The sequence below is a fragment of the Nicotiana tomentosiformis genome, chromosome 1 (assembly GCF_000390325.3).
Source record: "Nicotiana tomentosiformis chromosome 1, ASM39032v3, whole genome shotgun sequence".
Taxonomy (NCBI): domain Eukaryota; kingdom Viridiplantae; phylum Streptophyta; class Magnoliopsida; order Solanales; family Solanaceae; genus Nicotiana; species Nicotiana tomentosiformis.
The window spans coordinates 34,179,819-34,192,194 of NC_090812.1; the positions used below are offsets into that span (position 1 = coordinate 34,179,819).

The 12,376-nt window shown below is 34.3% G+C and overlaps 1 protein-coding gene across 1 annotated transcript; it reads left to right on the forward strand.

Moving 5' to 3' along the window:
* The first annotated feature begins 5,558 nt into the window (after positions 1-5,558).
* Positions 5,559-12,373, forward strand: LOC104092204 (cation/calcium exchanger 5). Its single transcript, XM_009597742.4, has 2 exons — positions 5,559-6,546; positions 11,145-12,373. The coding sequence occupies exons 1-2, from the start codon at positions 5,686-5,688 to the stop codon at positions 11,907-11,909; spliced, it is 1,626 nt and encodes a 541-aa protein (XP_009596037.1). The 5' UTR covers positions 5,559-5,685; the 3' UTR covers positions 11,910-12,373.
* The last annotated feature ends 3 nt before the right edge of the window (positions 12,374-12,376 follow it).

Consider the following 12,376-nt stretch of genomic DNA (forward strand, 5'->3'; position numbering starts at 1 on the left):
AACTGGTATGGTTGGACTCGTAATTGAATGGGTTATCGGATTTTGTGAGTTTCGCCAGATTCCGAGATGTGGGCCCCACATGCGATTTTTGAGTTAAATTCGAATTTTATTGAAAAATGTAGTATGTTTTTATGAAATTAATTCCTATAATTTTTATTGACTGTATCGAATTATTTTGGCTAGATTCGAGCCATTCACAGTTGGATAATCGAGGAAAAGGCCTACTAGTGGATTAAATTGGAGCAAGTCGAGGTAAGTGACTTGTCTAACCTTGTGTGGGGAAAATTTCCCCTAGGATTGGTATTGAAGTGATAAATTGTAATGTGTTGAAAGTCGTGTACACGAGATGACGAGTGTGTACAAGGCTAAATGTGAAAGATTATGTCTTTAAATTGTGTAGATCACTATTGCATATTAATTAAATAATTTTCCTTGTTATATTCTTCATCATTGATTTAATTTTTATATTTTAAATTTGCTTGACCTTTTCCTACTAATTTTTTACCTGTTTAGTTGAAACTTGGTTTCTTTTATTCTGTGCATTATTTGAAGGTTGATTTTCTTTAATTTAAATATTATTAATATGAAATATTTAATATTTTAAATTTGGTATTGAAGCAACGTATTAAAAATTTAAAAATATTATTTTTGTTGAGTTATTTATTCCCGAATATTTTTGTGAGATTTTTTGTACTCGTTGTGATTGAGTCATGAGCTCCCTGTTGTGGAAAAATATTTTTGATGTTGTTTATTTTGGCAATTTAAATTATTTGGGCACTTGAGGTGCAAATTATGATATATTGTGATATTGATACGCATGCGGTGGTATACGGTCTGGGTGTTGAAACGCATACGGTGAGATAAGGATGGCTTGATACGCGTGGCTAGTAGGGGAACTATTAGAAGTCATGCGATGTGATAAGGGTGGCTAAAATGCGAGATGCTGTTTCGGAAAAAAATATTTTCTTTAAAATAAATTGTGAAGGCTTCCGCTGTCATGTAAGAAAATGAGATATTGTGAATTTATTTATAATTTGGGACTACGAGGCGGTACCTCAGGAGTGCCTTTGTTGATATCTATTTATGGCCGCAATTGCCTTTGATTATTGTTGTGATTTTCTTAAAGTTGAAAAGAATTCTGTTTTGTTTCCACGAGATATTATTTGTCATTATTTGCATAGTTAATTGGTGACATACTACTTACTTGATTCATTTTCAATGTCATTTTATTTTTATTATATTGTTAATATTTTACCTTATCTTTTATTATTCTAGTAGGGCCTGACCTGACCTCGTCACTACTCTACCGAGGTTAGGCTTGGCACTTACTGGATACCACTGTGGTGTACTCATACTACGCTTCTGCACATCTTTTTGTGCAGATCCAGGTACATCTTACTACCCCAGACATCAGAAAGCTACCTGTGTACGGAGACTTCGAAGTATATCTGCCAACGTTCGCAGACTCCGGAGTCCCCTTCTATCATTATTTTGTTGCTTCCTTATTTTCTTTAGACTCTAATATATAGAGACATTGAGGATAAATTCTTAGAAGTTTGTGACTTATTTCTACCGGATTTTGGGTGTTGTAATTACGTGAATTGCAGATTTATTTATTTCATATTTCAATTGTTATTCCGCAGTTGATAGGCTTACCTAGTCTTAGAGACTAGGTGCCTTCACGACATCCTACGAAGGAAATTTGGGGTCGTGACAAGTTGCTCCAGTCAAGACACTCACTAATCAATTAACATGTGCAGTGTAGCAGCATATATATAATAATAATAATAATAATAATAATAATAATAATAATAATAATAATAATAATAATAATAATAATAATAATAATAATAATAATAATAATAATAACAAATGGCAATGATGGCAACAAGAATAAATAAATGATATAAACAACAAGGCAACAAGAACACCATAAATATTACTCAAACGAATAAGGAATACAAATACAACCAATCAATCAAGTCCCTTAAATATACGTCTTTCCAATGTAAGTACTTCAAGTATAAATCTTTCAAATATAAGTTTTTCAATAAAGATCCTTAGAATATAACCTTATCAAATAAATATATATTTCGAATATACTCCCTTAAAATAAATTTTTTTCAACTATAATTCTTTCAAATAATATTTTTGGAATATAATTCCTTCAAATAAAAGTCACCTTGTGACACCTCATTTCATAATCATAAAAAAATTTGGGTCTTAACCCACTTCTATATTTCCACGGCACCTCGTGCCCATATTTCTATCACAACTATATAATACAACTTGCACCTCAAGAGCTCACATATCACAACTTACACATCAAATGCTCAAATATTACAACATATCACAAATTGCACATCAAGTGCTCAAATATTACAACATATCACAAATTGCACATAAAGTGCTCAAATATTACAACATATCACAAGTTGCACATAAAGTGCTCAAATATTACAACTTTTCATAGAAATCAACAATACATTATTTTTCCACAATAAGGAGCTCATGGCTCGACCATAATGTGCACAAAATCTTAACAAATATATCCGGAAGTGAACAACTCAACAAAATAATATTTCATATAAAAATCAAGGTGGCAATCACACCTAATCATCATATAAAAACAAATCCAATAAAACAAGGAATTAGGTAAGACAATTAAAGGATTTAATAAGTGCCAATAATTTCCAATTTAATACATAAAGACGTCTAAGGATTTTAACCAATGTAATTTGCACATATAAACCAAGTACGTACTCGTCACCTCGCGTACATGGTTTTCAATCACACAAATTGCACATAAGACTCAATGCCTAAGGGAAATTTCCCTCACTCAAGGTTAGGCAAGATACTTATTGGGTACCGACCGTGGTGTACTCATACTATACTTTTGCATATTTTTGTGCAGAGCCAGGTATTAGAGATATCGGACTCGGGCAGAATTAGTGTGTTGATCGCAAGGATTCAAGGTAGAGCTGCTTGGTTGTCGCAGTCCCTTGGAGTCTTTCTATTTTATTGTACTGTTAATTATTATTCGAACAATATTGTATATTCGATCCTTGAGATCATTTCATAAATTCAGTTAGAGTTCGTAACTCAGTATTACCAGTCTTGGGAGGTTTTTAAAATTATTTCCGTTGTTGGTTTCGACACGTGTATTAAATTATATCTTTATAAAAAGGGGGGGAGGCTTGAATTATAATTGTAATCGGCTTACCTAATCTTAGAGACTAAGTGTCATCACGTCGCCTGTGGTGAGATTTTGGATCGTGACAACTATAAAATAATTACTAAGCATTGTAGTATGTAACACGATCTGTTTTAAATTTGACGATTGATATATGCACTGGCTTGACTTGTAATTACTTTAGGGTGTCTTCCAACTTATCATATAACCAAAAAAAAAACGACAAGGAAAACACTCATATTACACAAAGAACATCTATTTCTGTTACAATGTTGTTGTTTTTTTCCATATTTATGGCGAATTATAAAATTTCTCGTTGAGATATGTAATACTTAACCATTTTCATGTTTCAAATATAATTTTTTTTGGTATAAGAAGCCTTTAAAAGTAAATGTCCTTTTTGCCCATGACAAGAAATTCTCCCTATTTAGTGGGCATTTGGACATAAGAATTATAAAATTCAAAAATAAAGTGAAATTTTTTTTCGAGTAAAAATGATATTTGAAAATTAGAATTGTATTTGGACATGAATATAATTTTGGGTTGTTTTTGAATTTTTGTGAGTAATTTGAGGTAAAATTTTGAAAAACAGTTTTTTTGAGTTTTTCAAATTTTAGAAAAATTCCAAAATTCAGCTTCAAAAATTTTTATGGCCAACACAGATTTTGGAAAAAAGTGAAAAAACGGGCTCTAATAGCCTGTTTGGCCAAGCTTTTCCCGACCCAAAAGTATTTTTTTCTCAAAAAATACTTTTTTCTCAACTTGAGGTATTTGACCAATTTTTTTTTTTTTTTTTTTGGGGGGGGGGGGGGGAGAAGTATTTTTGGGATGAAGCAGAAGCTGTTTTAGAGAAGCAGAAAAACGTAGTTTCTCCCCTATGGATGGCAATGGAGCTGGGCGGGTGCGGGGCGGGTTTGGCAAAAACCACAAAATTTTAACCTGCCCCGCCCCGCATAGCTATTTTTTATGTTTTCAACCCGTTCCGCCCCGCCCCGCCCCACTTATATTTTTTTCTTTTATCTTTTATTTTTTTCTAAAATAAACTAGTTTGACATTTTATACTACTAGAAGTTTAGATTGATAGTTCAGTAGAAATGAACACTAGAGTGGGTAGTCTTGTGACTCAAAAATGATTAGTGTATAATTTGGTATAGTAACCATATTTAAGATTTCACAGATTCTGATAATAAACTAACTGACATTTTTTTCTCCATTAATTCCTAGTTTTCAATTTCAAACTCAACACTAAGTTAATTTTTCTAGTTAAAATCAAAGACGAAATACAATCTAATTTATTCTTAATTAACTTAAATTGGGGCTATTTTATTTTTATATAGTAATTCTCTGAAACAAATTTTTTCATTTTTCCATTTCTTCCATCAGAAAATCGTGAAGGATGTAGCAAATTCATTAGTATTCACAAATTTGAAACAGAATGGATTAGAGCTATTCCACAGGTTTCACTCTTGGAAATAAAAACGTAAAGTTTTCGTGACCAAAGTTTTGTTCTGATTTGGTTAAAACCGCGGGAACAACAATTTGGAAGATATAAACTATCCTTTTTAAAGCCAACCCGCGTTGAACCCACATTAAACCCGTTACCCACCCCGCCCCGCTTTAATTTTTTAAAAATTATTTTAACCCGCCCCGCACCCGCATAAGAGTAAATCCACCCCGCCCCGCCCCATTGCCATCCCTCGCCAGAAGCATAAGTAGAAGCAGAAGTAATTTTGACCTTTCTTCTTATCAAATATACCCTTAGCAAAATATGGTATATACCAAAATAACTTACTTATTTTAAACCTAATACTTAGAATTAGAGATTATATTATTGAACTCTCCTAATGTATAAATATATATATATTTTTTTAGGATAGCTTTCTAATATATGGTGACTTTTGGGATGAATGCTTTTATATTTATTGAATGATTTTTTGATATATTTAAATAATCTTGAAAGAATTAAAGTACTTTTTAATTTTATTTTCATGTTTTAATTAAATAGAATAAAAAATTTAATTATTATCTTTAATAATAAATATTTGAGATTATTTGTTTATTCATATAATAATAACTATTAAGTAAATTTCTTCGTGTCTTTATTCGTAATTTGATACTTAAAAGCACTTTTTGAAAAACTTGGCCAAACACAAAATATTGCTCAAAAGTATTTTTCAGATCGATTACTGAAACACAAATAACTTTTCTCCAAAAATACTTATTTGAAAAATATTTTTGAAAAAAACACTTATAAGCAGATTTATCGAGCCCGGCCAAACAGACTATTCTTTCTCAATTTAGGTTTCATTTCGTGGATAAATCTATCTATATATTTTTTTTTAGTAATTTTAAGCCTAATTGGATCTAGTTGATCTTATTATTCTCACAGGCAAGTGAAGTTTACACTCCATTCCATAAACACGAAAACGCGTTAATACTTCTCATCAAAAAGCCATTCTTGATCTTCAACTCCAATAATAATCTGGAATGGCATGGCCTTCAATTTCTCCTACTTCAACACCACTCTAACCTCACTCATCCTCCTCACCACTCTCATCTTCTTCTTCATCGTCCAATATTCCCCAAATCCCATTCCCAAATCTCCCCACAGGTCCCTCTTCAATGTCCAAAAATCCAATCTTTTTCCCTGCAATTTCACTGACTCTAATGGAATCTTTAACTACTTTTCCTTCCACTATTGTCTCTTCCAAGAAAACCCATTTTTCTCCATCCCTTTTTTCACCCTTTGTGTATTTCTACAGTTCTATATCCTCATTAAAACTGCTCAAGATTACTTTTCTGTTGTGGTTACTAAGCTTTCTACACATCTTAGGCTGTCACCTTCTATGGGTGCAGTGACCCTTTTGGCTTTAGGAAATGGTGCGCCTGATGTTTTTGCATCTGTGGCTGCAGTTAGGGGAGGCCAAGCAAGAACAGGTTTTGGTGCTATTCTTTCAGCAGGGACTTTTGTCTCTGCTTTTGTGGTTGGGTTTGTGGCGATTTACGCAGCGCCTTTTGCTGTTGATCCTGCTCCTTTTGTGAGGGATGTGATGTTTTATTTGACTGCTGCTTTATTCCTTTTTTATGTGTACTTGAGTGCTGAGATTTTCCTATGGCAAGCTATTGGGTTTGTTGGGTTTTATCTGTTTTTTGTTGGGTTTGTGTTTTATATGGACTTTGGGATGGGTGATGGAAAAGGGAAGGGTGCTAAGTCTGGAGGTGAGGTTGGCTTGGTTAGAAGTGATGAAGTCCATACAGGGATTATTGAGTTGGATTCTGAAAAAGGCAAAGTTTTGGGAACTTTGGAAGACGGAAAGAAGCAAACTACAGGGTCTTGCCAAGTTATCAAAAAGGTATTTCTTTTCATTAACTTAGACATACATATGGAAATTTCAAGTTTTAGCGAATTGCTCATTTTACCTGGTTATTGAATTGACATTTGATAGATGATTTATTGAGCATTTTGAACCACTTTAGGGTGCAAAATTGCTTAATTCCTGGTGTTTGTGGGCTTGCCTGTATACTAGGTGTGCTTTAATTATTATGACGCCAATTAGTATGCATTTGTTTAAGAATGAGAAGATTGAACATTTGCTTGACCAAAAAGATATAAACAATAAAAAAAGAACTATGAGAGTGATTAAGGTTTAATAGGATTGTTGTCATTCCTCTTGTGTAGGAAACTATTTGGTTCTGTTGTGCATTGCTGTGAAGCATGATTAAATCCGATTAAAGTATTGAGATCAAACTACGACCTTGTACTAGCTCCAGAGGCTTAACAGAGGATATGTTTTGTGGGTTAGAGTCTAATGTTAATGAACAATCCTTCTTGTAGCAATGAGAGAAAGTTGGTACTCTACGATGATTTATGTTACTTTACTAATGTTATGATAGTAGTATGTGCTGTCTGGCAGAATTTTGAGGTCGCATTTGTAACATAGTGAAGATGATTACTAAAAATTTCTGCCAAAAGTCAGTGTTTCTTGAATGGTTCTCTTCAGTAACTGAGGATGCTGAATACGGGGCAAGATTACCTTTGTCTGAACATAATGATCTTGACAATGATGCTGCAAAGCTAACTGGTGGTGTCCTTCTATCTCCACCTCAAAGGTAAACCATCTGCGAATGGTAGCATTTTCAGGTTCTGAAACTTGAGTGGGGAAATTCAGCAACGACTGTAGTCTAAAGAATGGCAAGATGTTGGAATTAGGAAGTTAATCTAAATAATATGCGAGCTTTATTGCTCAATGAAAACTTATATAAAACAGAACCCACTCCAGCTTTAGTTCTGTATTAATCTTGTATTCTACCAGGCTAGGATGTAAAAACTTATTAAGTGGATAACTAAATAGAGCCATGGCTAAATGGGTCAAGGCACAGCCATTGGTCATTATACAAGAAATAGTCATCTAGCATTCTAATTAGTCTTTATCACCCTGCCTCTTATGCTTGGCACTTGGCAGGTATAGATGATTTTCCTTCTCTCTGGGTTTTTGGAACTAAAACTATGCATGTAACAAGCAAATTCTTATTAGATACTTGAATGGTACGTTAGAGTATTTTGGGGTGTATAAAGCTTTCCCTTTTTAGTAATTCATGCAGAGAATATATTATTAGAGACGCTTTAGTACAGCGTGGACGAGGTCAGGAGTCTATTGAGTGAGGTTGTGAAGGATATCTGATAATGATTCTGGGTTGATTTGAAGTATGAGGTTGGAAACTGTGGTGGTGTCTGGTGGTGGTTGTGACGGCGGCAGTGATCGTGACGGTGGTAGAAGAGAGGCGAAGTGGTGGAGGGAAACGGGATATAGAGGGGTTTTAAGGATTGTAGTATTGTGTAGATTCAACATTTCACCGTTCTGCGCTAAAGAGTAAAGACGAACCCTTCCATTCATGTTGGCTAATATGCTAAGTAATACTCTCTCCATCCAAATTAGTAATCAATTTGACTAAAATTCAAAACTAAATTGGATTAGATCATCTCATTATTTTAAAATTAAAAATATAAATATTTAAAAACTATACGAGAGAATATTACAATATAAATATAAGAAAAAATATATTTTAAAGGTTTAGCCCCTTCCATTTTTGCCCGTAAGAGAAAATTGATGCTGTGAAGAGTTAGGCATCTGGTGCTCAAATTTCCTTTGAGATGCTTTGTTTTGTTGAGTTGACAACAGATTGGCTCTTTTTAAGTTTACTTATGAGGAAGTTAAAGAAGGGGCCAAATGATATTTACCTTTTGAGTTATTGTAGCGAGCGTAAAGCAAAGGATTGAGTGTTCGACATCGATCTATTTGGAGTGTCCTTAACCTTCCTCAGTTAGAATTGCTTACTGAAAAAGATATAAGGTAAACATGCATAGTTATGTTTAAGGGAAAAGGGCCAAATATACCCCATCTACTTTCATATATTGTCTCCATTTAACCTCCGTTATACTATCGGGCTAAATTTACCCCTACCGTTATACTATCAGGCCAAATCTACCCCTACAATCAGCAAACTTTTAAAAATACCCCTTGATTTGTTAACTAATCCAAAATCTCCCAAATTCCTTTTATTGAAATCACTTATTGTTCTTCTTGGTCCACTATTTTAATTTCAAAAATTACTATTGATGTGAATGCTAAAGTTAATAGACTATACAAATTATTCATAATTTTTTTTTATTACCAATGCACCCATTTCTCTTTTTGTAATAAATAAAATTAATTTAAAATTTTGTTTATTTTTCAATCATATACACATCGTAGAATTTAGTGGGTCTATTTATTGTGTATTATATGTAGCTGATCATCATGTATGTACATGTATATTCAAATATATTTTGTCATTGCCTGGTTAGTATAGAGATCGAACAACTAACTTAAGAGTGCAAAATGTGTAGGCATTTAATTAAAGCAAAGTTGAATTAGACAATGTAAAGTCTCCGAGGAACTTCAACTTCAATCACTAATACTTGCAAAGTCTCCATACATTTGGTGCAACGAATTCATTAAAATTGGGATGTTGTAAATACTTTTAGAATTTAGAAAAGCTACCTAATTTAGATTTTTCAATTTACTATACTTTGTTTATTCGGTTGTATTATTTAATATTTTTTTCTCTAATTCAGAAAAGCAGGTAAATGCCAATTATTTCAAAAATAGTGGACCAAGAAGAGCAACAAGTAATTTAAATAAAAGGAATTTGAGAGATTTTGGATTACTTAATAGATCAAGGGGTATTTTTAAAAGTTTGCTGATTGTAGGGGTAAATTTGGCCCGATAGTATAACGGTAGAGATAAATTTGGCCCAATAATATAACGGAGGTTAAATGTAGACAATATATGAAAGTAGATGGGTATATTTGGCCCTTTTCCCTATATTTAATGACAAAAATGAGCATATAGGCTTATCAATGACTTAAACACTCTTATACTACTACTTACCTCACTCTGTTGTCATTTAAAGGTGAAGTCTCTCTTCTTCTTCTTCCATAAATGTAGAGATGGCAATAGGGCAGGGCGGGGCGGGTGAAGCATTGCCCTGCCACAAATTCAACCCGCCCTGCCCCGCCCATTTAACAGTTTTTATCTTTTTCAACCTGCCCCGCCCCGCCCTGTTTAGCTCCTTTTTTTCTTTCTTGCTTTTCTTTTAAGTTTAGAACTGTAAATTACTACGTTGACTCATCTCAAAATTAAGCTACTGTCATTTTTACTTAGAATGAGAAATGACAGCATTCTTAATTAGCTCCTTTTTGGTTTTCAAACAAACACCACTGGACTGTCATTTTTACTTAATGAAAGGGTTAATTTATGCCTGGACTTTGCATTAGTCTTTCTTCTCAAAATTATGCTACTGTCATTTGTATTTAGAATACGAAGCACATCAGATTTTTTTCCAGCTTCGATTTCTTTCTCATTTACTATTTGTTATTTAATCTCTCATGATGAATTAACTAGATATTATGCTTTAGTAACATGCCATCTTGATTATGACACATTAGGAAAGAAAGAAAAATTTTAAAACTAATTAAATGGGAAGACCAGTATGATTAACCCTTTCAGTTAATACTCATAAGTAAACATATTTCGGCAACTAATTAATTATATGCTTTGCTAAAATGATTTGAAGCCTTTGTACAGAAATATGCGCGCCCAAGTGAAGAATACTCCAGTTTGTTTGCTTGTGCTTGCAGCAAAAATCCTGCCCCTACACCTGCCCTGCCCCATTTATTATTTTCTGAAAATATGTTTTGGCCCGCCCCGCCCTGCCCTGCCCCATTAAGGTTTTGCCCTGCCCCATTTGCCATCCCTACATAAATGTAAGCCAAAATGTTGAACGAACTCCATGCTTGTACTTTTCGAGTGAAGGGAAGGAACAGAATAAGCGGCAAGCAATTGACGAACGGAAGAGCATGCCTAAGAAGTTGGATTACACTATATTAAGCCATACGAATTGTGATCACTATAACATTTCTCATGACTCATAGGTGATAAAAGTAATATCCTACATAGCAAGAAAATTTTGATAAATGAATGTGTTTAATGTGAAAATACATTCTCAGCTTTCTATTTCTACACCATTGTACTCTAGCGTTGTGAAGCCTTTTAGATTATTCTTAAGATCCATGTACATACAAACCAATTTATTTGCAAGTGTGCCAGCTTTAGTTACAGATATTTTGCTCATCTAGGTTCTAGCTAATTGTTTTTCATGGGCGCTTAAGGAGATTATGCTTTTTTCCCATTGGTTCGGAGGTATCTTGCAGAGTGTTCGGTTGTTTATGTTTACTTCTCTAAGTCAGCTATCTCTTTAAAGCGTCATGCCAAATTAGTTGCTTCTGGTTCTGCTGCTTATTGCAATCCATGTAGTTGATTAGACCATTCATGAAGAATCCATTAGGCACACACAAAATTTCTACTCTAATTTTATGAATTTTGACATTTTACCTTTTCTTTATTGACAGGTCACAGTAATCTGGAAACTTCCTGTCTCAATGCTCCTTAAACTCACTATACCACAGACTGCACCTACTGATTGGAGTAGACTCTATCTATCTGCCAATATTGCCCTTTGCCCCCTCCTACTTCTGTTTTCCTGCAAATCTTTCGTGCCATTAAATCATCCAATCTCTTTTCTACTCTCAGACACCCATTTTCCTCTATGGTTCATTGTATTTTTTGCTAGTTGTTCTTTGGCTATTCTTCATTTCATTGTTGAAAAGGAGGCCCCTAAAACAGAGCAAATGCCTGCAGTTGTTATAGCATTTGTGATGAGTGTATTTTGGATCTCCACTGTTGCTGGGGAACTCCTCAACTGTCTTGCAGTTCTAGGAGTGCTCCTTAAACTGCCTGCTGCATTTCTTGGTTTAACAGTACTTGCATGGGGTAACTCAGTCGGTGATCTTGTTGCAGACGTGGCTGTTGCAAAGGCTGGGCAGCCGGCCATGGCCATGGCTGGATGTTTTGCCGGGCCTATGTTCAACATGCTTTTCGGGCTTGGAACAGCTTTGGTTATACAGACAGCCGATGTATATCCAGAAGCTTATGAGCTTCATTTCCATGTGAGTATTGTGGTTGCTTTTGTTTTCTTGCTATTGAGCTTGATGGGATCTCTGCTGGTAGTAACTTGGAATAGATTCCGGGTGCCAAGATTCTGGGGATTCTGTCTAGTAGGACTTTACATTGTTTTCATGCTAATAAGCCTGGTCATTGCCAAGTTCTCTGCGTGAGTTTCAGAGGGACGGAAGTGCGTCGAGCAAGAACAGTCGATTCATCCATCACTTGTGCAGAACCATGTGGGAGCTGCTTAACTCTTGAATGAGTAAATAGATTGAAGATGAAGCATCTGGCAGTTATTAGCAGTGCAACTTATGTAAAAATTTGGAGAAGTGATTCTGCTTAGATAACCTCATTCACAAACCCAGTTAGACATCCTATTGATTTCCATGCAAGAATATAGCAATTCATTTTTTCAGTTCATTGTTAGGTGAGTAAAGTGAGTTGGAATATGTATCCATCCATATAATGGTATCCAATAGAAAATATCTGGTCAACACGAGTTTCATGTAGGCCAGTTTTTCTTCATATGAAATTGATGTAGAATTTTAGAGAAAAATGTTTAGCCAGGACAGAAGGAACGCTTACTCTCTTGTACTTCTCATATTTAAGCACTTCATCCTTGTTTTCTCCTTGAGAT

Bases quoted from the DNA above. Each gene is read 5' to 3' on its own strand.
- LOC104092204 (XM_009597742.4), top strand. From the start codon at position 5,686: ATGGCCTTCAATTTCTCCTACTTCAACACCACTCTAACCTCACTCATC. The intron at 6,547-11,144 runs GTATTTCTTTTC...CTTTATTGACAG, and splicing joins CTTGCCAAGTTATCAAAAAG to GTCACAGTAATCTGGAAACT.